Raw genomic sequence first — 26580 nt, 5'->3', positions numbered from 1 at the left:
TTGTCAGGGGAATGGTTTTGTCTTACTTTTGAATATTGAGATTTTTGTTTCTACTATAAAAAAGGACACTGATAGACAAATGTACCAAAACATCAACTCTTTGAGTAAAAGAAGTGTGAGGGACTTAAATTTCTTTTGGTATTTGATCTATGTTTTTCTAACTTTCTACTATGAGTTTATACTGCTATATTTGGGGTGGGGGTGAAAGGAAAAGGAAAGTCCACTATTTAAAACACTAACACAAAACACGTTATAACATTAAATATGAAATTAACGCATACTGATTAAAGTATACGGATTTCCTTAGAATAAATTCCTTTCCAATGTTTTGATATAGTCTGTCAAAGTTCTAGAAAATGTCTACCAATTTATACTTTTTCCAGTGTAAATATAACAGTCTACCTCTGTCAACTTAGATTTGGCTATATTTAAAAGTCTTTGCTAATTTGGTAGCCCAAAAAAATTAAAATCTTACAGTTATTTGAATTTTCATTTTTTCATTTTTAAATCACCAACAATTTTTTTCTCATTCTTTTTTTTTTTTTTTTAAAGATTTTATTCATCCTTTCATGAAAGACACAGAGAGACAGACATAGGCAGAGAGAGAAGCAGGCTCCATGCAGGGAGCCCGATGTGGACTCGATCCCCGGTCTCCAGGATTATGCCCTGGGCCAAAGGCAGGCGCTCAACCACTGAGCCACCCAGGCATCCCTTTTCTCGCATTCTAATTAGCCTTTTGTACTTGACAGGCTTTGGAGCATAGTGGCTAAGAGTTCAAATGCTCGGCCTCAAACTACAGCTACGTCATTTGTTGTTCGTGTAATTGTGCCTTGTTTCCTTACCTGTAAAGCAAGATTAAAAGGTCTCAATCCGTGCTGTAAGGACTGAATGAGCTGAATGAGTCTGGACTCTTGGGAAAGTAGCTGGGACATAGTAGGCCCTCAGTCAATGTCAGCAATGGTGCTGCCACAAGGAGCTCCCTTTTCTGAGCATTCTGCATTCATGTCTTCTGTTCATTTTTCTATTAAGGTTTATGCTTTAACACTATCAAATCTTTCCTTTTAAATATTTGTTTAAATACTAGAGCTGTCAAAGCTTTGCCTGGCATGTTTGTTGCAAACATCTTTCCCATTATGTTTGCTTTGAAATATTAATCCTTTTCAGCATACAGACATTTTTTTTAATCTTGTTAAGCCATCTGTGTATTCTTTTGCAATTTCTTCCATTTCCTTAAGGTTTAGGGTTAAGATGTCCTTGACCATCCAAAGACCAGATGATTGTATATCCTTTCTTCTACTCTTGTCAACAAAGGTTGTATGAAGAGGTAAAGAAATGAATGAAGTCATTCTTTGCTATCCTCCTCCATTATCCACTTTAGAATCAGATAAATGCATTTACAATAAACACACCAGTGAGTTATTGAAGCCAACTTCTTTCACCACTACCTGGCACAATGTTCTGCAACCTACTGCTGAATCAGTTTGCTTTCCTTGGGTCAGCTGAGGATAGGTTTTGCATCCTGCTTCCCTAGGCAGGGTTCTGGTTCTGGAGGCTTCAGTAAAAGACAATTCATTACAAGCTTATCTACTGCCCAGCCAAGAAGAGTCCTGAACTAAAAGCATATATAATAAACCAAACTTGCTACATAAGAATGTATCAGTCAAAATATGTCCAAGGCTACTCACTACAGCACTTTTAAAACTATGAAATATTGGAAACATCCTGTACGCCCACACCTAGGATAGTGGACACAGAAACTGTACTACACAGTGGAGTACAATGCCATCACAGACAACAATAAGATCTGTAAGAAGTAATATGGAGTGATTTCCAGGATATACTGTTCAGTGGAAAAAAGCAAAATGTAAAAGACTATCTATAGTATGCTCCCTTTCATGTAAGAAAAGAAGAGGAATTAGAAAATACACATCTTCTCATTTGTACGAAAAAACCACGGGAAGGATCCGTGAAAAACCAGTGAGGTCAGCGACCTGCAGGGATGGACTGGGGGAGGGGGATGACCCTTCTCAGAGTGCACCCTTTAATGTAGTTTCAACTTTGCGAATCATGTTTTATGTTTCAAAAACGAAAGGCAACAAGGATATAGGAAAACTAAAGTGGTTAACAAACAGAAACAAACAATCCTAACTGTATTTTAAATGAATGATATAACCACACTGAAGGGGGAGAAATGAAAAGAACTAATAAGCCAAGTAACAATCGAACACAGTATCTTGACTAAAGACACTCTGGATAGTTAAAAACAAACATATATAGGGACACCTGGGTGGCTCAGTGGTTGATCAGATGCTTCGGCTCAGGGTGTGATCCTGGCCGGGGGATCCAGTCTGACATCAGGCTCCCTATAAGGAGCCTACTTCTCCCTCTTATGTCTCTGCCTCTCTCTCTCTCTGTCTCTCACGAATAAATAAATAAAATCTTAAAAAAAAAAAATACAAATACTGACCTCTAGTTTGGATTGGAGGTTTGGATATCTAGGTGGTATGAGTGAGCCATTATGAAACTACTTACTCTGTAGTCTAGGGATGAGTTCATAAGGAAACAGATTGGGATAACGGAAGTCAAATTTCTCACTGTCAGAGAAAAGAGTTACAAATATGGAAATGTGGAAAGACAGGATGAAATCTTGTGGTGGTACTGACCTGGAATGCCAGGCTGCAGTATGAACTCATGACTGGGGTGTGGGGTTTGGGGTGTGCATGTTGCCCGTGTGCATGCAACACACGGACAAGACAGAGATGGGGAGGACTTGAAAAAATTTCCTGACTAAAGAAGAGAGGGAGTCTCTGGTTCCAGAAGAAAACAGATATGCTTATCAACTTCTACCTTGACAGCTCTACCACCCACCTGAGTTCTAAGCAAAGAGTCACAAACCCCAAGAGGTGGTTTATGAGTGGGCTAGGAGTTAGTACCCGTTTGTCACTTTGGCCAAGCTCTGCAAATGACTTCCTGGGGAGCTCGAGCTTGGGCAAACCCCAGACAGGCTGTTCCAGGAAGTGTGAGACAACAACTAACTCCCAAGGGCAGAATTTGGTCCCATGGATGACCATTCCCCCTCTGCACTGTCCTGGAGAACAGTGTTCAAACTTTGGGATTTGTGATTCTTTATATACACACTTATACTGCACCCATGTCTCTACTCTAGTGTACAAGTGGGCAGCTGGGCAGCTACAGCTTTCCTCCTACTGCTCTATTGTCTCAGTTTCCTAAACTGGCAGTTACTATAGACAAGATTATTTTCCTGCCTTACAACTTTATTTGAATTGCTGAAAATGCATCCACAGACCAAAAGACCCCCAGGCTCATGTACAAAATAGAAATAAAATAAACCTAACCATTAAAAGGTCCCTTAAAAAAAACAGCACATTTTAGAAATCCAGTAACCTTGGTTATCTGTTTTGCCCTGAGTTCTGAATTATGAGGTTGACAAGGATTATGAGAGGTCATGGGATTTATCTCCTTACTCTGCAAGATTGGATCTAAATCATTCTAGAAAGATATTTATCTACTATTATTTTAAGTAACTCCAAAGAAGGAGATGCTATCAATTTTTTCAGCAGCCTACTCTATCTTCTTTAAAACCTTTGTGGCTAAGGAATTTTTTATTTATTTATTTTTGGTTTTAAATGGAATTTCTATTGGGTTTACACCAGTGTCCATTTTCATGGAGTATTGTAAAATTCTTTCCCCAGTTTTCTTCTCTTTGAAGAAATAATATCAAGCCCCTTTCAACTTTATTCAAATCATTCACCCCACTCCTTCACCCACCCAATGTAGGGGCAATGTCAAGGGTATAGGAAAGAGGAAATCTAAAAGTTACACCCTCAGCACTGTACTTGCCAGACATACCCTAATGGATGATCATCCATTAGTCTGGATGGCTTGGGGCCATCCAAAAAGGTTTCAATGGGCTCCACAGTTCCTCTTTAAAGATACACAGCAGACTCAAATACAGTTTTCACTAAAATGTTTAACATAAAGATTAAGGTTGAAAGGGAACGTCTTTGTTCATGGGTTGTTTACTTAAGGAAAAGGCCTTGGTACCAGATCATGCTGTACAAACAACATGCTACTGTATTTAGAGACTTGTGTTTTTATCTGCTAGTACTTGTCCGTTTTTATTTTTAACCTTAGGTAGAAAATTATTATGGGCAGTACCGTGTATCACCTTGGAGATTCCATTCAAATCAAGAAAAGTACATCGAATGCAGATTATTGATTATACTGTTCTACTGAAAACAAAGAAGGTATCCAAGGGGTTTATAGACAGTTGGAAGTAGGAAACATCAGTTATCACCACAAAAACAGGAGTTGCGTCTGAGTGCTATGTTACAGACTAATGGAGCTAAGAAGGGAATGAGATGGATCTCCAGGAGGCGGGATCAAACAAACAGGAGAGGTTCCTGAGCCGGCTCTGAACACCGGGTAGGATTCTGAACAGACTGAGGCTGGGGAAGGAGGAAGTGATCACTTCAGGAAAGGGACTGCATAAACAAAGAGGGGAATTATGGAAACATGCTTAGAATGTCTGAGGAAAAAAAGATGGGCAGATGAAAAAGCCTTAAAAACTCAGCTGAAGTAGGTATGAGAAGACCTTGTATACTGAGCTCAGGAGTTTGACTTATTCTGTAGGTATGCAAATGCTAAAAGTATCAAAAGTTTAGGGCTTGGATGGTTGCTATGCACATCAGAAACCATAATGTTTATGCACAACTTATAAATGGTGGCCACACACAAAAAAAGGGATTTGCCCATAGAACCGATTACATTTAGAACTCTGTAAAATAAAAACAGTGACTTCCTGGTAAGATGGCCCTCCATGGGAGAACTGGATTAGAAAATGAAAAATAAGACTAAGATAATGAATTAATAACTAGAAATATTAATTGAATATAAAAAAGTCACTAAAAATACTTCAAAAAAAAAAAAAGAACAACCTCCTCTATGTCAATAGATTGTGCAAATCCATCTAAAACTGCTATACAGTCATTTTATACCCCAACCATAATATGTCAATATCTAGAAATATAGATTTGGACTCAACACATGTCTTCATGATTTTCCTAGAGCACGTTTTACATTGTGGTTTTTGCATTTGATGTAACTTACAAAGATTATGTAATTTCCTAGATTTTCCTTCTTTCAGTTTAAAGTCAGACAAACTACAGTCTGGTAATGAAGAAGCACACAGTTCTTGGTGACAGACTTTTATATGGTCAGAAATTACTATTATCATGGATGCTTGGCCTTCATGTTATCTGGGTATTTTGAAATGAATTCCTTCAATGTAACCTTAGTGCTCCGTTTACAGACCCCATATAATATAAACATAATATAAACAAGGGGGAAAAAAACTACCAATATTTTTTACATTATCCTATAAGGTGCATACTTTTAAATACCATTCTAATTTTAATTGAAGAGATTCTGAAGATGCAAATGTGTATAAAAAATGTTTCCTGGGCAACCTCTAGGTAAAACATTGTAATAATTTCCATAATAGAAAAAGGGAAATTAACAAAATGAGATAGTTATTTCTACTAGAAAGACTCAAAGGATAAGCCACCTAAAGGATTGTTTTCCTATGTAGAAATATTCCTTTCTTGCTCTGTACTGATAAGATTACAGTAAAATTTTAGAAAGCTGAAAATCCTTTTAAATAATACTTCCGTTAGCTTTAATCACAAATAATTGCCTCTTCTGGTGCTAATGAGCATGAGCACCATGGAATGGAATGTAATTCTGCAGGTTCATTCAGGGTAATGGCTTTGTGAGCTAGTGACACTGCCGAGAAATCTAGTCTCAATTTCCTAGAGCACAATAAATGAGCAGCAATAAATTTTTCACTTGAGGAAGATTTTCTAACCTATGTAAATATGACGAGAAAACCTCTTATCTACTGATAAAAACAACAAAGTGTGTTAAATAAAGTTTTATGTGTTAACTCTTTTTCCTTTAACAGCCATCAGCTCTCTGGATCATGAAAGTAAGTAAAGCACTTCACTTACTGAAATCAATGAGAAACCGTCCAAATCCTTGCCTTTGGTGCTGGGGCATGATCATTATGCAGGAGACATTATACTTCTGCTGGCAAAGCTTTTCCTGAGGGAAGGAGAAACAGATCAAGTATGTCAGAGCTCTGCTGAAGTGGGCAATTCCCCCACACCTGCCCGTGCTTGTACACGAGTCCACAAAGATGAGCCAATGAGTTAGGTCAGAATCAAGCAGAATAATCCTACTGTGTTGATCATGATCAATCAAACTATCAGCTAAGAACCAACCATCCACTCCAGGCATACCTCTCAATTATATCTTTACACTTGGAAGTTGGTCGCAGAAAACATGAATAAAGAATCCAAGTAAATCTGAGCCAAATGAAACAGAATGCAGACAGTATGCAAGAAATGATCTCCTTGCTCAAACACCTTGGGATATGGGGGAGAAAAAAACCATCCGCAGAGTCACCAGCAGGGTAGGGTAAGACTTAGCTTGGTCCCCTGCTAAAGAACTTTCAAGTCTTCAACAGCAATCTGTCTTCCGCCTTTGACTAAATGCCCCAGTGAACCCAAAATTGTATATGTGTAGGTAGATCTGCACAGATACATTTCTCTTATGGATAAAAAGTCAAAGTAGAAAAAGCTAGAGAAATTATTGGCATCTCAAACAGGAAAACAAATCACAACAAAAAAAGACACGGGCAACAGGAAAGCCCAAAGCCTCTGCACAAATGTGAGGCCAAAATATTACCAACAGTATGAAACCAGGAGGAAGACTGGGAAGAGTATGGTGGGAAACAGTTCTTATAGTTAAGGAAAAATTTGCAATTTTCATGGGATGTGGCATCAGAGCAGCAATATTTTATTCAGAGTACACAGAAGCAGCCAAAGCCTCCACAGAGACGATCTGGAAAAGGCTTCTGAGGTTGTGAATGCTCTGGCCAAATATAAACCACAAATAAGACTGACCACAAATGGTACTAACCACATGAAAGAATTACTTCAGAACACCCAGATCTTTAATGAACCTATTTGAAAGATCACAGGAAATTGTTGTGGAAAAAACCCTACAGGGCAGAATTAGACAGTTCTTTGTGAAAAAGATGTGCTCCCAACATTTGCACATTTGTAGCTGTCCTTGGAGCCTCTAAGAAATGAGAAGGAAGAAATAATGTGTGTTAGTTTCCCTAAGAAACTGGATTGTCCACTGGATGTGGACATCAGAGGCAAGTGTTCAAATAATTAGTCTTCTTTGCAACATTAGACAAATAAGTCACTCTACCTAAAAAGAGATGTACTCTGGGTTGAAAGGATTCATGCGTTCTGCTACTCTTTTCTTTGTCCCAAACTCCTCCTATCTTTAGAGTTTGTAAGCCAACCCAACCCTTCGGTCCACCCTACTCCTATCCTCTAACACGTGTTACCACAGCTAAATTCTAATCTATGGATAAAATAACTCTTCTTTCCCTCCTTTTTAGAGTCCTCTACTTTCTGCTTGGAAAGTCATATGTATGTAATGACTTACGCTGAATTTTTCTAGGTCATCTTGGCCATTCTCTAGCTATAATCTCTAGAATTTGGTTTAAGTATGGCCCCAAAGGGCCATAGTCCTTCACACTCCAATTGACACATTACAATATGGTTTAATTTGCATCTATCTAGTCTAGATAGACTTTAAAATTGTTTTTTTTTTTAAAGATGAATTTTTGTTTTACCACACTGCCAAAGAATGAATTTCCCATGCACAGTAAGAAATGACGGTAGTTACTGCCCTGCTGTAAAAGAAACTGTGGCAACGTGAGAAAAGTTTTGCTTGTACCAAGTAAAATGCTGGGTCCCCTAAGAGAAGAGAGGCAGAAACTGAAACCATTAAGTCACCATCAACTGGAGACCCAGAGGCCAATTTGAGATAAGGACAGCAGGCACCATTAAGCATCTACATTTAAACACAGACACATTTAAAGAAACACCATTTTCTTTCTTCTTTTTTTTTTTTTAAAGTATCCTCCACACCTAGCATGGAGCCAAATGTGGGGTTTGAACTCATGACCCTGGGATTAAGACTCAAATGCTTAAACCAACTGAACCAACCAAGAAACATCATTTTCTAACAAGAAGGACCAATCGTGAACACCATTCTTTTTTTTTAAATCTCTATACCCAACATGGGGCTCAAACTTACAACCCTGACACCAAGAGTTGCATGTTCTACCAAATGAGCCAGCCAGATGCCTCATGACTACTATTCATTTTTAACTCATTGGAAAAAAAAAAAAACAACTTTATAAACCAATACAAAAGGTAAGAAATTTTATACATTATATAAATAGATTTCTTATTTACTGTTTTGTTTTGTGTTAATTCTCTATCATCTCTATCATCTATCATGAAATGCGAATTCTCTAACATTTAATCTGTTATGTGCAAATTAACTTTTGTTTTGTTACCAAATCTGTGGATTAAAATTTTGAGGCTATTTCTCATGAATGCTGTCATTTATTCCTATTTTTGTTTATGACCTCTGGGGATTCTAAAATTTAGTAAAACTGCAAAGAACCTTCTTGTATACTCTTATCTTTTGATATTCCATGAAAATAACACTTCCATAAGGCATTTCATTCACCTTATGCAAGAGTAGATTCATTAAAATTCATATGCAAAAATATATCATAAAATAAATAAAATATAGGATTGAGACCATTTAACCGTGTGCATGGAAGTCTTACAGTTACCATCCTTGCACATCAAACTATCTCCCAGGTGACTATGAAAAATTAAGCTTATTACCCGGTAAATATCTCCAAACTCAGTTTTTCCTTATTACACGAGTTATTATCAGAAGCCTCTGAGTAAAAAAGAAATTCTATCCACTCAGTATGTCAAGGGCTTCCCTATGCCAACCGTTGGAGATACTTAGGCTTTCTAAAAGGTGAGGCTGCTTTAGATCTTAAAACAATGGCATAAAGAGTAAAAGACAAAAGAGTAAACACAGACATTGTATCACCTTGACTGTCCAAATGCCAACGTTCCAACTCACTGAAATACTAATGATCACAGAGGGAATACAGTGAGGAGAAATGAGAACCATCTCTTAAATGCTATGCTACACTGAAAACCTTCATGTTGACACCACTGGGGGGTTGGGGGGATAAGCTTAACATTTAAAAAATCAAAGATGCTAGGTGGTAAGACAGCAATTATAATGTTACATGGTTGCTGACAGTCAAGACAGCAAATACTGCTGAGGTCCTTTACACACTTTCTAGGCACGATGTTTACTATTTTTGTTTTGTTTTTTAAAATAAGCTCTGAACAAGAATCTGAGCTTTTCAGAAACATGTAACAGTCATTCAAATTATAGTCATAAAAAAAAAAATCCCTGTTCGAAGAATTGGTCTCTACCAAAAACATTTTGAATAAGAAAATGAAGGTCATACTGGCTCTTGTTTTACCTTAGAGAAGTATCCAACCAGATGACAGCCCTTTTCATCATTTTTTGTAAGGACATAAAAAAGGAATGGCTCGACATCATAATACAACGTTTTGTGGTCCAGGAAGAGCTTGGCTAACAAGCAAAGGTTTTGGCAATAAATTTTGCTCATATTCCCATCAACCTAGCAAAGAGAAACAGACAACATTATTTAACATAAAAATACTGCTCAATATAAAATTATTTTAAACGGTATTTTGGAAAGTATATAATTTTATTTCCAAATCCCAAACTGAGAGATTAAAATATTCCATTCAACAAGTATAAAGTCAATCAGAAAACAGCTGTCAGTTGGCAAATAAGAATTCCACTTTTTCTCTTAAATTAGGGTAAATTTAAGTTAGATTAAATCACTTTAAGTTACCTGAAGAAAGCTGAAACCACTAACAAAAGAGTCATTCTTATTTGCAATTTACCAGAAGTAAAAAACAATCAGACATGTCCTCTCTGTTTGAACAAAGTAAATCTGAATTAAAGAAATGTAAACACATCAAAATACCACTCAAGTAAGTTAAACTTTATGTTGTCTTCAAAAGGACTTCACGTAAAAGTAGGTGAACAGTATTATTCTGATTCCTCAGAAGTGTAGATTAGCAAAAAGAGGATTCCATTTTGGTTTTATACCAAGCATCATTTTAAATATAATTGGAAGAGATAAAATTTCTATGTTGGGAATACTTACAGAGAAAGTGAGATGAATTTCAACCTACAGTAAGTACCATGATTACAGTCTACTTCTCTTTAAAATAAAAGAATCAAGCTGTGATACTGATGGTTATAGACAGGAGGCTAGGCACAGATGCCAATTTCTTTGATCAAATGTAGTTACTTGTTGAAAACCAAAAGCACAGCAGATTCAAGAATTTCCCTAGCACTATTCTTAGGGGAAATGGATATTTGCTAACCAGAACTCTGTAACAATGAACTTGACCGTTCACCAGTCTCATGTGGACCATACAGGTTCTCATATTGCACAAATTATTTTTAGACTTCATATAACTATTTCCCTTGGATGAAACCTAGGTCCCACACATAGCAACATAATCAAATATGGGCAACAGACACAGAGGATACAATTCTCACTTTAATTAAAGGAAGTTTTTATGTATTTGAGAGTATGGTCCTTTCGGAAATGGCAGTACATTACAAAAAAGGGAAAGACAGAGAGGTATGTGTCCATGAGCCAGAAAAACAGAGAGAGGACAATGCTGAAGCAAATTCTTAATAGCTGTGTAAGGTCTAAAACGCATGCTTTCAACAGAGATAAAGACAGGAAAGTATTAATTTATGATTACTCTTCATTAATTGTAGAGGTTATCCAAGAAACTGCTAAGAAAAAAGTTTCCTATATGCTGTTCTCTAAATATTAACTCAGATTCTAGAATAGGGACCTGGGCACAGATAATCCAGTTCCTTCAAATATTTTTATGTACAGACTCTATTAATTTTTTTTTTCATTTTTCCTGCCCTGATCTCCGTTATGCTTCAAAAGCACCTGCCCTGAAATAGTGGACCACTGCTATCAGACTACCAAAACTGACTCTTAAGTCTCTCCCAGGATTTTTGAGACCTTAAACCCCACAAGTAGATTCATGCTGATTTACATAACTGTTACTTAAAGGCAGCAATATGTTTTGTCCTTCAGGAAACAACGAAACAGTGATTTTCATTTCATTTTGGTTATAAGAAAGGATCCAAGGTGTGAAGGAAGGAGCCAATAAGAAAGTTGAACTTGTGATATTAGTTAAACTTCGAATGAGAATAGCTCTGCTGTCTCACCTAGTTGGGGCTGAGTGAGTAGCATCCCAGGACTAGCTAAACAACCTGCATTCAGCTTTCCTTCTAGCCCAGGGATCTTTAGTGGGAGTCAACTGTGCCTCCTAAGCAACACTGACTATGTCTGGAGAAAATCTTGCTTGTTACAACTGGAAGAAATGTGATACTCCGAGCATTTAAAGGGTAGGGGCCAGGAATGCTACTGAACACTCTCCAATGCACAGGATGCCCCTACTACAAAGAATTTTCTAGTGTGAGAAGTGAATAGTGTCCAGGTTGAGAAACTCTTTGCCTATCCTTTAGAAACAACTAATATATCATTAAATCTTCCCAGCAACAATACCCTTCTTCCTTCAAGCTTATCAAAAGATCCTAATAAAACCAGGAAGAGGGTCTTTAAAAAAAAAAAAAATCCTAAGATGCAGCTGGAATGACTAGGTTTTCTAATTGGCCTTTGGAAAAAGTAGCGGGGGGATCCCTGGGTGGCGCAGCGGTTTGGCGCCTGCCTTTGGCCCAGGGCGCGATCCTGGAGACCTGGGATCGAATCCCACATCAGGCTCCCGGTGCATGGAGCCTGCTTCTCCCTCTGCCTATGTCTCTGCCTCTCTCTCTTTCTCTCTCTGTGACTAACATAAATAAATAAAAATTAAAAAAAAAAAAAAAAAAAAGAAAAAGTAGCGGGCCCTGGCTTCTCTGTGAGAGGTACCTATGTATGACCCTCCCCTCTATCAAATATAATGCAAGACATTACACACCAGAACTAAAGTAAGATGTGGGGCAGAACACTACATTTCAGTCCGAACAACTCAAAAATAGAGACACTGAATGTAAAACTGTATCGCAGAGAAACAAAGACATCATGTCTGCTGTGCAAGAAAGGCTTGTTCTGAGCACCCGTGCATGAAAACAATGCGCCACAATGGGTAAGGAGAAGGGAACTAGGCAGGGTTAACAGAAGTGCTCAAATGGAGTAACAAGAATAAAGGTGAGAATTAAGAATCCCTGAGAAGAGGCAATAACACAAAAGGAACAGCCCCCTCAAGGTACAAGTGACACAACTAAACTGGACCCTTGAAACTGACAATAGAACATGATTAAACAATGAAATTATACCCAGGCAAAGACCTTTTGCTACTAAATCAGTTCTGAACACACAAACTGTCTTTAAGACATCACAATGACAAACACGTGGCCAAAAGGGGTTCCTGTGAATAGCAGAGTTCTCCAGGGGTGGCCATGTACCCAGATGAGGGGGGCAGTCCCAACATCTGCTGGGGTCTCACCAAAAGGATTATCCACCCTGCCAAGAAATGGATGGAAACACAGGTGGCTGTGTATTGAGAAGATATGTACAGCTGCTCAATTCCCTGGAAGAGTGAGCACCTGCCAGACATTGGCTGGAGCTGTTGAACAAAGCTAATTTCTCCTGCCAAAGAAAGTAGAATTTACAAAGAGCTGAGAAGATCATAAATTCACTGGTGAATATATCTGGTGCAGACAGGGATTTGGGGAAAGACAAAAAAAGTTAATGTGATGAAGTAGGAATTCATCATCAATCTAAATGGTTGCTCAGTATGGTTAAACATTCCAAAACATGGAGATAGTTTAAAGAGCAGTCTAAATTTGAATGCCAAAATCAAATATACTGTGCACCTTCTAGAAACAAATTAGTACATGATCAACAATTGGAAGTACTAGGTCTCAAAAGCAGAGTCTTTTAATTTACACATGCTTACCTCAAATACTGAAAGGTCTCTCCTTCGGTAAATTTCATTTGCTGGAGGATGAAACCATCCACATTTCTTTGAGTGTCTTAATAAAATATTTTTACTTTTCATATATTTAAGACAGAATTCACACAGGTAAAGCTTTGGTAATCTGTTAAAATTTTAAAATCAAAGAATTTATCAGATTGGTTATAGTGTTCAAGGAAAAAATTATTAAATATTGTTCAATTCTCTCCAAGGCATAATAAGCCTGTATAATAGTATTTTCAAAAAAAGAAAAACAGAAAGTCAGCAGTAAAGAGAACATACAAACCTTATGTTATTTTTCAATATAATAATATTTGCTGCCGTTTTTTGGTTAACAAATCATTTGTTTCCTCAGAAATGTTGTACAGACAAAAAGATTTTCAGACCTGGAACCATTACTTGAAAAATCAACAATAAGGATGGCCTGCTGTCAGGTAAACAGGAATATTTTTCAAATTTCAAATTTAATGTCATAGTGTCAGTAGTATATATGGTCAATGATGTAACTGTAATCATCTTTTACTCAGATGGAAGTGAGTTCATTATTTTCAAAAGTGATCTGTGTACATATAAGGCAGAGAAGTCCTAGAAGTTAGTTAACACATCTATTGATGGATGAGGTAACTTTAAAGTTTTATCATAATTCTATCTATCTATCTATCTATCTATCTATCTATCTATCTATCTATCATTTATTTATCTCTGATCTATCATCTGAAGCAATAAATGTAGAAAAATCAAAAGATCTTGTTTCTACCAATTCTACTGACTCTGAATAACATTATACAAACAGATTTCTCCCCCGTGATGACTTTTTCTGAGAACCTTTAAAATTATAACATTTTTAATGTGTGCCCTATCACACTTTAACACATTGCTAGAATTATAAGAAAATGTTTAGAAGCACTTTTTGAAGTCTTTGGGGTATGTAAATTGGTAGGATGGTTTTGGGGAGAGTTAGCTACAGACTCAGATAATTGTAATTTCGAACCTTGGAGTTATATACAAATTTTACTCAAAGCTCTCAGAACACCTGACTTATGATTACCTAAACCAACTGAAGCTCAGAAGTGTTTTCAAAAAATTGTTCAAGAACACACAGCCAAGGAGATCCCTGGGTGGCTCAGCGGTTTGGCACCTCCCTTCCGCCCAGGGCATGATCCTGGGATCCAGGATCGAGTTCTACATTGGGCTCACTGCATGGAGCCTGTTCCTCCCTGTACCTGTGTCTCTGCCTCTCTCTCTCTCTCTCTGTGTCTCTCATTAATAAATAAATAAAATCTTAAAGAAAAAAAAAAGAAGAAGACACAGACAAGTGATACAAGCTAGAAAGAGAAACCAAGGCTCCTGACTAATCTTACTCTGCCACTTAACTTCTAAAACACTCTCCCTGTTTCCTCCAGGAGATGATGGGCCAGACACCTTCATGGTGGAGGAAAGGACAATGATCTATTCCAGAAGAAAAGCAAGTTTGTGATGGCCAAAACTTTGTAGCCTAAAACATTTGAGAAAATACTAATAAAGTGTATCTTGATGTATCTGAAGGAAGAAATCTACTCACAAGTTACCCATTTTTAGATATATTAGTTCAAGACAATTTCACAGCTAATCTTAGTTCAAGACAAAAGAAAACTCCAGGATCATTATTTTCTCTTCATTTTTAACAAGGTATCACAAATGGCTCTAAAAGTAAAGATTTGGGGAAGGGTCTCTTAAGGCTACCCACTCCCACCTACTTCCTTTCATTTTTCTATCTTCTGCTACATTTCTATAAAAAACTTGAAAACAAAATGTCAGAAATCAGAGATAAAACGAACAGGCCTAATTAGGAAAATAAACAGGGAAATGAGAAGAAACCACCAAATATTTTACAATGGCCAGTGTTTTTTCTCCTTATTTGGTTTCATACACAAACAATATTTGTCCAATTAACCAGAGAGAAAGCATGGACTTAGAAGCTCAAAGACAAAATTTACAACGCCTGTGCAACAAGGAGTGGAAGGAGTTTACATAGACTAGTGAACACTACTATAAAAAGATGCTGGCAAAAGTAAGAGTTTTGGAAGCGCTTATACTTGACTATCAAAATTTATGTCCTGAAAACCATCTAATTCCTGCTTCAGAACTGAGAATTCCCCTTCCTCACATATATGACATTCAAGTTATATACCTTCTGGGCTGTTCCATTACCTTGCATATTCCTGTGGGTAAGGCGAGGAATACCAGGTTTGGATTTCGTATTTCCCGAATTCTATTACAGAAGGGTACCGGCCACAGTCTTCCACTCCACTTTCACACTCTATTTTCTGTCAGAGAAAAAGAAAAGGAAGGAAATAAAATATATGTATTAGAAGAAGATTTCTTCACTTATATTTTGGTTCTTTCACCAGTGGACATGAAAACCTATCAAGGACAGAACATTCATCTTCATGAGGGAATTTTCATGTTGTTGAAAACACATTAGAGGGCCTTGTAAAATAACAATCAACTTTGCAGAAGATTCATATATAAACAAATACCCTATGAAACAGTATTACCAAGACAGGAAATGAGTACAAGGTAAATACATGCAAATGTCCATTGACCTGAATTTAATGGCCTGGTGCAATGCAGTAACACTGAGTAAATTAGAAGATGACCCGGCTGTTAGACACTCTTGTGAAGTAATAGTGATCCCAACTGTTCTTGTATCATCAACTGCGGAAGTCTGCAGTTTACTATCCATCTTGTCTCCCAAGCAGTAAGCTCCATGAGGTTAAGAATGTTGCCTGCCTGATTCACTGTGTTATTGCCCGCGTGTAGCAGAGTGACTGCTACAGGCAAGAAATGTTCTTGAGTGAAATGCCAGTGTTACTGCACTGGAAAGAAGGGGCTTCACATTTAACAGTGCCTTTCAGATAATGGCATGTTGTTCATCAAAGTCTACCTATGAATGCCAGAGGTAGGCTAAAAATTTGAAAATATTTAAGGACTTCCAATTTTAAAAACTAGGGGAATTTTTGACATTTATTTTTGCCAAATGAAAACACTACAAAGTATACTGATGGGACAGAATGAGGAATGGAAATATCCAATAGCCCCTTAAATTAGAAACTGTCACAAATATTTAGCCCAAGTGGCTGCTACTAAAAATAAAGCCTTAGAGCCTACAGATAGCCCCTCCTCGCACTAAAAAGAAAGTGACGTTGAGTAGAGAGGACTATCTGTGAATAGTTTGCCATAGAAACAGAATGTGGTCTACTGACATAGCAAATCCACGCTCCATAATAAATCTGTCCTCAGAAAGTCCAAAAGCCTTACCTGTTCCCTGTTTTGGTGACAATAAACTAACTAGAGTTACTATTTTAAGTGGAAGCATTTAAACAAATTACTGGACAATGAAAATAAAAGTGATTATAACTGATCATCCAACACAATATTGTCTTAATCAATGCCAAAGTGTTAAAATTACGAGACATTTTTCATATGGCTGGCCATCTGTGTTGGAAGAACCATTGGTAAATTTAAAAGCGATGTTCTTTTTAACCATTTAAAACTGCTATTTTCTAAATTTCAGCATAAGTCATCAGAAATCTGTTTCTTCACACGGAGAAGGATTTTTCCAAAGCTGCCTCAACTACTGCTAGTTGTATTTTGTGAGACCAGCTGAGCCCTGACCAACTTCTGAGCATGGAGACAACTCTATAAAGTCACTGTTTTTGAATCTGCAGTCAACAAAAACAATCATGATAATAGTTAAAGGACTGCAAAGGATTTTGAGGAGGGGTTCTTATAAAATCAAAGCAGTAAATTCATCAATAGTCACATATATAAAAATGACATATTATCCTTATTACTATAATATGTGGTATCCTGGCCTTACCTCCCAAGAAAGTTCCTGGGCCTGCTTAAAAACATCCAAATCCTCTTCTGTAACGGTATCCTTGTTTCCAATCACATTTATATCTGTACTTTCTTGTTTGATGCTTATTTTGATTTCAGTATCTGTCATTTAAAACCAGCAGAAAGTGCATTCACTGACTTGAATCTTGAGTAACCACCATATATTACCAAAATGGTACCAAATTAGCATAGTGGGCAAATAGGGATTTTTTTTAAGCTTTATAAGCTTTTATGTCTAAGCACTGCTCAAAGATCCAGCAGTACCCTTTCCCTGCTGCACCCAAATTTTTATTTGAGTTACCACTGTCATCTTTTTATAGTTTCAATAAATAAATGAGGGAAAGTAAGAGCCATACAAAGCAAAATAATATTTTTCAACCGATATTAGAAGTTATATCAATGTCTAGCTATAGAATTCCCATTATCCCTTTCGAGATTAAAAAAAAATCTACCACTTTGTCAAAATGACATATTTTTTTTGTTTTTTTTTTTATTTTATTTTATTTTATTTTTTTGTTTTATAAAGGGTAGCAAATGTAACGGGCCAATTTGTTCAATGAAATCATGAAATCAGTTTTCTCCCTACAGTGAATACACACACAGACACACTCACACCCAAAAGCACACTTCACAGAATCACAGATCGCGCTCTGTTGAGAAGGAAGCAGAATGAACTTGGTCATGAGAAAGCGATGGAGCAGAGAGGGCTGAGATGAGGAGCTGGATCCCCCCTGTTGGAATCACTGACAGCACACAAGCAAGCAGCGCTGTGGCTGAAGAGGCGGCATGGCAAAGTACATGGCAGAAGCGTGACAGTGGCTACTCATGCGGGACCACAAAGCCATCAGCGACACTATGAAGGCATCTGGGGGGGTCCTAGTGTCACTACGGATGGAAATAAATAATAAAAGGGGGGAGAGTATTAGTTGGAAAAAACATTTTGGAGGTTTAGTCAGCATCAGGAAAAGGTCAAAGTTTCACTGCTTCTGTATGAAAGTGAAGTGAGAACAAGAGAAATAGCTAAGACCTATGTGACAAATAGGAATTGACTGATTGATTTTTTTCGGGGTTGGGGAGAAAGGGACGGGACGCAGGTTTGGTTGGAGCTTTGACCTTTTGCTTACCATCATCCTGATCAGGTTTAATCCTTCCGTCTGTCAAGCTCCCCTTCCCTGGTGAGGGGGTCCCCATCTGAGGGGTCACTTTATATTTTAATCTGCCTAGCATCCTGTGCTTTTTAAGGAAAGTTGTTCGCTTGAAGTGAGCAATTGCTTTAAAAATACGTCCTCTAGCCATCCCCCAGCTAGAGGAGGAGGAGTGAGCAATAAACCTACTCCTAATATCTCTTTTTCCAAAGAAATGGGCTCTAGATTTTGCCGTGGAAGATAATTCAGTTTTACGACGCATACGTTTGGGTGGTGCATAACTTGGGTGTCCCTTTTTCCGAGACTGTCCCTGAGTGGTATAGATATGAGAAAGTCCATCAAAGAGTGCCTTCAGCTGGCTGTTCTTAGTAAGACTGCTAAAAGAGGGCACACTGGACTGGCTAGAAGAACTCTGGGGAGAGGTAGAAGAAGTGGAAGTGCTGGACTTTTGTGAACTGGGGCTCTGACCAGAGATGGGGGTTGGGGGTGGAAGTGAAGAAGGTGGAGGTTTTAGCTTTTGTGTGGTACCTGTAGCCAACACATGAGAAGTGCATGACTGTTTCTGAGAGACCTTTTTCCTTGGACGATAGTGCTTTGAAAAGTCTATTATTTCACCTCGTGATCTGCGACCATCAGGTGATGGTGTAAAAAACTTAGTAAGGCCATCAATGAGCCCTTTGGTTTTCTTGTTAACTTTAAGTGTAGAGGCAGAAATGTAGGTGGAGGTGGTGGTGATTTTGGTGGTGGCACCAGGCCGAGTGGGGTCTGTAACAGCCAATCTGCTGCTTGAGTCCTTCCCAGATGCAGCATGACCAGATGAAGGTGTGGTACAGACTTTAGTCTTTTGACCCCTACCAGGTGACCCCCTTCCTGTGAATGCATTCATGGATCCTTCATCACTGGTTACAGACCTAGGCAAAAATTTAGAGAATAGTATCAGCATTTAATAATAGAATTATAAAGGTAGCTAAAACAAATTTATAGCAACTAGATGCATTCAATGTGCTTAAACTTAAGAAGCTGAACTGCAACCCTAAGAAGTGTGCGTGCGTGTGTGTGTGTGTGTGTGTATGTGTGTGTCCCCGCCTCTGTCTACGTGTTTCTCTGCTGAAACAGGTAGCAGCCACTACATGTGCATGTCATGGTTCTCCCAGTGCCCATCCAAGAGGGCCTAGAAGAAGCCACGTGGACCCAAGGGCAAGAGAAGGAAGAAATTCTTGAAGAGACTAAAAGAACAACGCAATGCTTTCATTATACTTAAATAAAAATGTTACTCCCTGTGTGGTCACAAGTAATTATGATTTCTTAGGTCTTTTAAAAAGTATTAAAGGACATAAGTCATAAGCATTACCTAGAAGTGAAAGAATAAGCTTATCTAATCTCTGGTGTGAAGCAATTTTAACTCAACTAGAAAATTTATATAAATAGAATTTGGGTAGGTCTATAAATTAATACTTTTTTTTAAAGAAAACATTAAAGATATCCTCTTCCTCTCAGCAGTTTAATGCTTAGGATGATAAGATAGCCAATAATACTCTCTAAGTAGAGGAGACAATTAATTACAGCATAAAATATTGCTGAAAAAAGGACAACAATAGCAAAAACTGAAGAAATGATTAAAGAAAAGCTACAGCAGGTCAGACATGACATGGAAAGTCTGGTGAAGAAGCAGCACATTTACCATGGTCATTATCAGATACTTGGCATCAGAATCTTTATAAACTATTTCAGCTCATTGGAGGCTGGTTCTACCCATCCAGCTGTGTGGTCAATAGAGACCAGAGGCCTCCGCTACCACAGCTGCTTAGAGGAACAGCAGCTGCCTGCCTTCACCTCAGGCTAGGGCTTGGAAAGCTACCCATCTTGCAGCAGAATTTTATTCAATAGAAACATTTGCATGTGAATTATGGCAGTGCTGGGGCCCAAGAATTCACTTTAAAAATTATCAATTTAGCTGAAGGCTCGTAATGAAGAAATGGAAGCCTGAAAATGATATGAGATTTATTATCAAAATATCTTAATTACAAATAGAAGAGCGCATTTTAGTGGTCATCGTGTACATTAACAAACAGCATCAGTAGTCAACTGCAGTGGATTCTGGTGTGGATCAGCTGGGTGAGCTACTGGGCTCATGTGAGGCAGCTCTGCTGCCAGGAGCCTTGGCTGACACCACGGATACAGCCAAATCAGGTGAACACTGGAGATTTCTGGTGTCACAGTGAGGGTTACCAATAAACAATCATCCGAGCTAAAATGTTTCACATTAGAATGCTGCATTTGGACTGTATCTGGAATCGATTGCCCAGAAAGGATAAGATGCTTATAAAGCATGTAAAAAGGAAAGCTCCCTAGACTGTCTTAAAAATTCCTAAGCTCAAAGGACAATTTTGGACAAACAAAAAGTTAGGACTGGTGCCAGATGCAATTTTCAGCTGTGTCCTTTGTTTAGAAAGTTTATATCCTAATTTGGTTTTTTTAATTGGGCCCCGAGGATACAGTCCCATTTTGAGAACAATGCTTACACAGGATGAATGCAAAAACATATAATTTCTACTTCAAATGATGCTAATATGAAAGATTTTATTCATAAATGTTTCATGTTTGCCTCGAGAAATTAACAAAGATTCCATTTAAAAATGTCCACCAGTTAAAGGGCTTTCATAAAAAAAAAAAAAAAAACCACTATGAAGGAACATGCATTTTCTATTTCTACTTTGGAAGACAAAGGTGCAGGAGAAGATGGTTTTTCTGAGAGCAGGTAAGGTAGTGAATTGCTTCAGATAAAATTAGGGATAAGTGTAGCAAAGTAAGGAAGACCTGGTGTTTGTTCATAGTGTGTGCAGAGCATCTATTCATTTCTACAGCACAATGACCCTAAGCTTCAAGAAACAGATGATGCTTTTATTGATAGAACTAAGATGGTCTTACTGATAGAACTACTTTAGGTATTCAACTCCTTATTTCATGTAGATCATCAACCCTACACATCCATTTCTCCCCTTATCCATTCTCTACTTCTAATTCTTGCTAAATGTTCTACTGGGCTTTAATGGCAACAGGTTGGTAGAAATAAGGTTATCACAGCAGATGTGCAGGCAACTGCGAATATATCATTTCATATGTATGTCTGCACACATGTGCATATACCGAATGGTTCTAACTCTTTGTGTGCAAACATGGGACAGTCATTTACATGTTTCTCAGAAGCTCCTATTTCATAAAAGGGATCTTAGATGCTGTAACACTAAATTAGCACCAGAAAAGAGAAGTATTTTTTTCTAAAATGCTATCCGGAGTGACAGGAGATTCACTTATAGATGTGAACAAATCCCTCTCTTGTTTTAAAATCTCCATAAAAATATTTATATAATTAAGCTCTTCTAATGCTCAGCCAGTAATAAAGTAAGCAGAATGATTGTTTCCAATTCTTACATTCTGCTTCCATCCTGCTGCTTGAAAAATGTCACTTAGCATCACAGATACTGCCAACAGAAGATCCCCAAATGCCAATTGTAATTAAAAATGTTATTTTCAAAAAATTTCCACAGCTTATATAAAAGGAAAACTATTCCTCATCCCGAGTTTGTAGAATGATGCTAAAAAGTTAATGGAATCTAAGGGGGTTACAATCGCCTATATTTTAAAGCAGAACATAAAAGATTTCTTTTGATAAGATCTCAACCTACAACAATCGTTGCTTTAATTTATTTTTCGGTCGTCCAATGGGTTTTGCATATCGTCGTTTTATTTGTGCAGCTTTCTCATGAAGTAGTTTTCTTCCCTTTTTCTTTGGTCTGCAGACTTGGCAAATCCACATCCCTGAATTAATATATATATGAGAAAAATATTTTAATGTTTCATTTTAGGAGAAGATATTATATATAAACTGCAGCTGAAACAAGCTGCCCAAGGATGCCTGTATGTAGAACTTTCATTCCAGAAGGTAGGTCATTCCCTTGTGTCATCCTCCTCAGGAAGCCCTCATTAAAGATCAGTTTCCCCTCCAGGGTCACAGTGGTGAGAGCAGAGGGTGCCCCTATCCCGAACCCTTCCTAGAAGCTTTTCCCAACATGTCACCAAACCTCCCTCCACCACATAAACACACAGGAAAACCCAATCCTGTCAGATATTATATATCTTTCGATTAGAGGGAGACATATTCAAGCCAATAGTTTTTGGAATTTCTGGTAAAAATTTTTTTTGTTTTATTTCTTTCTGGAAATCTTCCACACTAAAAAACAAAAAACAACAACAAAAAAATCAGTATAAAATATAATTTATGATTTAAAACAGAATTTTTAAGTACTCTGGAGCTGCAATAATTAAAACTATACATCTGGCATAGGGAAATAAGTCACTGGACAAGAATTTTTAGATCAAAAAACTGAAGCCTATAGAAAAGTTTAGCATATCAAAAGGTCGTATTTCAAGTCAGTGGGGAAAGGATGAAATGACTCAGTGAAGTGGTGATAGAACAAACAGCCATCTATATGGAAGGAAAAGAATTACTTCCTATCCTTTATAAAAATAAATTCTGGGCAGATGAATATTATGACAAAATTAAATGTTAAAAGTACCAGGAAAAATATGTGGATATTTATTTAATTTTAGCATGACTGACATTTAAGACTGAAGCCATAAAGACAAAGATTCATGGATTGGACTACATAAAAATATAAAAAGCTTCTACAAATCAGTAAGAAAAAGGTGAAAACATCAAGAGAAAAATGATTAATGGGTAAAACCAAGCATTTTACAAAGATGATATACGAACAGCCAATAATCAAACACAAAATACGTTCACAATCTCACCGCTTAAAGAAAAAAATGATCAGACATCTTTTTTCTCTATTATCAAATTGGTACACATTTAAATAAGAGCACTGTATTTCATCGATTCTGACACTATTGATTATAAACAGTATCTGATTTTTTTTTAATGTGTCTTAGACTCAATGAAATATAGTAATGGTGAGTGTTGGTCATAATACAGGGAAACAGGTATTCTCACACACTGGTGGTCGGTCTGAAAACTGATACAACCTTTCATGTACATAGCCTTTGATCCAGCAATTCCTCCCCTAGGCATTTATCTTAAGGAAATAATTGTGGATGGAAAAAATTGAAAACATTTGTAATGTCCACCATAGGGACTTGGTTAGGTAAGTTAGGGTTTGTTTATACATGGGGTTGCAAAATCAAATATATTCAGAAGCCACCCAGCAATAATACATATGACTGAAGCAAGCTGGAATTCAAGACAAGAGGGAGGAGTGATAATTGGGACAAGTTTGAACATGGATCTTCCACCTAAAGGATGCAAATTAAAAATTATAAAAATGTTGTACCAGCTCGCCTGTCATACATTTAGAAGTCTTAAAAATATATGTAGTACCAACAATGCCTAACTGAGGTACATAGTCATCAGGTTTGTAACCCCTGCTCTATACTCTGGAGTTCTTTGCACTCGTTAAAAACTGTGTTCAGGAGAAGATTTAATGATGTGGGGTTGTTAGAATCTCATAAAGATGGAAAAAACATAAGATTACAAAAACATGTATAGAATGTTCCAAGTCCTTTTTTAAAAAAGGTGTATAGAGAGCTGGGAAGGAATTTCTAACTGATCATTCTTATTCCTTTTTGTCAATCTATATTTACTAAAACTTTCACAATAAAAAATAAATAAATTTTATAGAGAGGCAGTTATTTTTAATGTTGAATGGATTATAAAGTGAAGAAAAAGAGGCCAAGCTAGCCTTACTTACACAATAGAGACAAAAATCCATATGCCATATGAATATATTCATGTAAAATACTTCAGATGCTCAAGTTCAAATTATCAACTAATGGCTAAGAAAAGTTAGATGGCTCCTGTAGTAGGACTTTGGAGACATCATTACAACTATCATACAAAACTAGGTAAGTTCTCACTTCTGAACACGGTACTGAATAATATGGAGAATGTTCTAAACTTCAGACCTACCTAATCTAAACTTATTCCAATAAGGAAATGGTTTTGGGACAGGAACACTCTTCTCCCCACCCTCCCCACCCCCCCGTGCCGGAATTATCTGAGTCTTTATTATATACACTACCCGCAAACTAAATGCTTTTACACTCCTCTGTTTACAACCTATGCCAAACCCACAAGTATAAGGAAGGTGGGAGGGATGAATAAATGCTTACGGAACCTGTATACCTCTGAGCAGGACAAGGCTAATGAGTATGTAATAAAACAGATTTTTACTATGGTTTAAAAGTTCACCTTTTGGCATTCTGGAAAGTGGGGGGTCACAGCACTCCATATGGAATCCTCTGTCACAGGAGTCACAAAAAAGCATATTATCCTGTAAGATAACATATTAGAGAGTAACTGAACCTGAAACCAGCTGTAAAAGGCCACAAATTCTTCTATTATCTGATTAATAATAATAAAATATAATGAAGGGGCAGAACGATCTGTGTTGAAATTTGACATCAGATGTATTTAAATCTTTAAAAGGAAAAGAGCACCAGTCTACAAAAATGAAAAACCTTAACACTGAAAACCAGCAATTTACCTGATGGATTATGGAGAGCCATACTTACTGCATTTTTGCCTTGGATTCTACATGCACTGCAGGTCTTGCATTCGATGCACTGCCACCTTAAGGCCTTTACATTTGTTGTTAATTCAGGACAAAATTTCAGACAGGATGGGTGTCCTATAAGAATAAAAAGCAAATTGCTTTATGGGAATGGTGTTTAGGGTTTTGAAACTCTCATTCCCTCATGTTTGATAGATAGCAACAATGTCCATTAAAGACCTCAAGAACTTGAAAATGCAAAAAGATAAAAAAATTCAAATTATACTTCCCTTTCTACCTCCCCCACCCCACCCCCACATGTAACTGAGTGACTATACAGATGTTTCCCTAAGAGAAATTTGGGAAATTTATACCAGTTCCCACCACAAGGCTTGGAGAACTTGAAGATAACGTATGTTCCAAGCATGTTCTCATCCCTGTGCCTTCGGTTCAGCTGCTGGCCTGGCCTCCTCATCAACCACCATTTACCCAAAATTTGCTGGTTTACTGGACTGTGAGAAGAGTATTAAAGTCCAAATAAATCCTGCTCTATGTAATGAAATCATAAAACTTAAAACGACAGCTAACAAAAAAAAAAAAAAAAAGGGCTGCTTAACGATACAATTACAAATGCAAAAAAAAAAAACCCATTATTACACAGAGAATATGCCATTGCTGAGATATACAGAGAAGATACCATTGCCATTTTGCCCCTGGGTCCCTGAATTTAAATTCTAAAAGTAGGAGCAGAAATTTGGATTTGGGAGTTAAGAAGTTGCCATAATGATCCAAGAAGCATACCCTTGGCAGGTTTCCCCCATTTTTCTGAGTATTCAACTTTTTTCACACTGTTTTGAGCACATTTTTTCATCTAGCTTCACTCACATCAAGGAAGAAAACTGGGAACCGGGGGGAGGGGGGGCGGGGGGAACAACACCATTCAACAAAACTACCTGGGCCATACTGAGTCAGAGATTCCTCCTAAAGGTTTAGAGACTGTGAGCCTAGACTCTTTGGAAGACAGTTCAGTTTAAAATGGGATGGTCTTTTATCACACAAACCTGAGGTTTCTAAACTTCATTTTATTTTTCTAAATCTGGCCTTAAAATAGTAAGAACATTAGTAAATCCCATGTGAAAGAACTTATAACCAAGCTGCAAAAGAAACCTGAGGGTAATAAAAAAAGCAGATTCTGCAATTTCAAAACTGTTTTATAATTTCCTGACTTTGGCAGGCTCATTGTTTAAATATGTATTTTGGATTGCTGCCAAAAAGGTCCTCCTCCCTAAAGCTTAACAGGTGCTTCATAAAATTCCACCCACTAGGAGATTTGGCTTTTTGAAGTAAAAACATTCAAAATCAATCATCAATACCGTTAATAAAGCATACTATTCCTGAGTTAAAAAAAAAGATCCAAACATCTGTATTTAAGATGTTGAGCAAATAAAATGTTGTCATAGGATTACAACCTCGGGCTGTAGAGACACCCAGGCAGATCCATTTAACCTATGACACCATTCTTTTATAAGGGCTCCTCTCATTCAAATGAGAAGTACAGAGGGAGGAAGTTGAAATATATAAAAATGGTATCAATCACCTCTTTCTGCTTAGGAATAGCAAACAAAGACAGCTTGCTTGTCTACTTTAAAAAGTATACTCTGAAGGGGGAGCAGAGAGATCTACTTTGATCACGGATTTCCACCCCCCCCCCTTTATATAGTTATGGGGGTAAGAACTCAAATTTTAAAGAACAGCAATTTAAATTCCACCCTTAAAATAGGTCCCATCAGCTTAAAAGTATACCATTTACTTCTCTTTTTCCCCCTTTTTATTACTTCCTGTAAGTCATACATCACTGGCACATATGACCTCAATTTCATGCACTACATTTTTCTCTACGTTTAAATCTGCTTTTGTACTTTGTAGCTTAATATTTAGTAACTAGGGTAA

General features: G+C 37.3%; 1 protein-coding gene and 1 long non-coding RNA gene across 7 annotated transcripts in view; one reads left to right on the top strand and one right to left on the bottom strand.

Moving 5' to 3' along the window:
- KAT6B (lysine acetyltransferase 6B) overlaps positions 1–26580 on the bottom strand; it is a 186751-nt gene that overhangs the window by 31727 nt on the left and 128444 nt on the right. For 3 of the 6 annotated variants that reach the window (XM_072823688.1, XM_072823687.1, XM_072823686.1), the window contains exons 5-13: positions 24653–24768; positions 24330–24411; positions 21751–21883; positions 18044–18975; positions 16900–17021; positions 15228–15343; positions 13020–13161; positions 9470–9631; positions 6030–6123 (exon numbers count right to left, since the gene is read on the bottom strand). In XM_072823688.1, the coding sequence (XP_072679789.1) occupies positions 6030–6123; positions 9470–9631; positions 13020–13161; positions 15228–15343; positions 16900–17021; positions 18044–18975; positions 21751–21883; positions 24330–24411; positions 24653–24768 (1899 nt within the window). The remainder of the gene's footprint in view (positions 1–6029; positions 6124–9469; positions 9632–13019; positions 13162–15227; positions 15344–16899; positions 17022–18043; positions 18976–21750; positions 21884–24329; positions 24412–24652; positions 24769–26580) is intronic. The other 3 variants (XM_072823691.1, XM_072823690.1, XM_072823689.1) reach the window with 2 other exon arrangements.
- Positions 12525–16995, top strand: LOC140632052 (uncharacterized). The gene is made up of 3 exons (XR_012029559.1): positions 12525–12761; positions 13393–13471; positions 16594–16995. It is a non-coding gene; the product is annotated as an uncharacterized lncRNA (long non-coding RNA).

This window comes from Canis lupus, chromosome 4 (assembly GCF_048164855.1).
Source record: "Canis lupus baileyi chromosome 4, mCanLup2.hap1, whole genome shotgun sequence".
Classification (NCBI taxonomy): Eukaryota; Metazoa; Chordata; class Mammalia; order Carnivora; family Canidae; genus Canis; species Canis lupus.
Note: the sequence above shows the minus strand (reverse complement) of the source record. Positions and strands in the feature narration are given on the sequence as shown.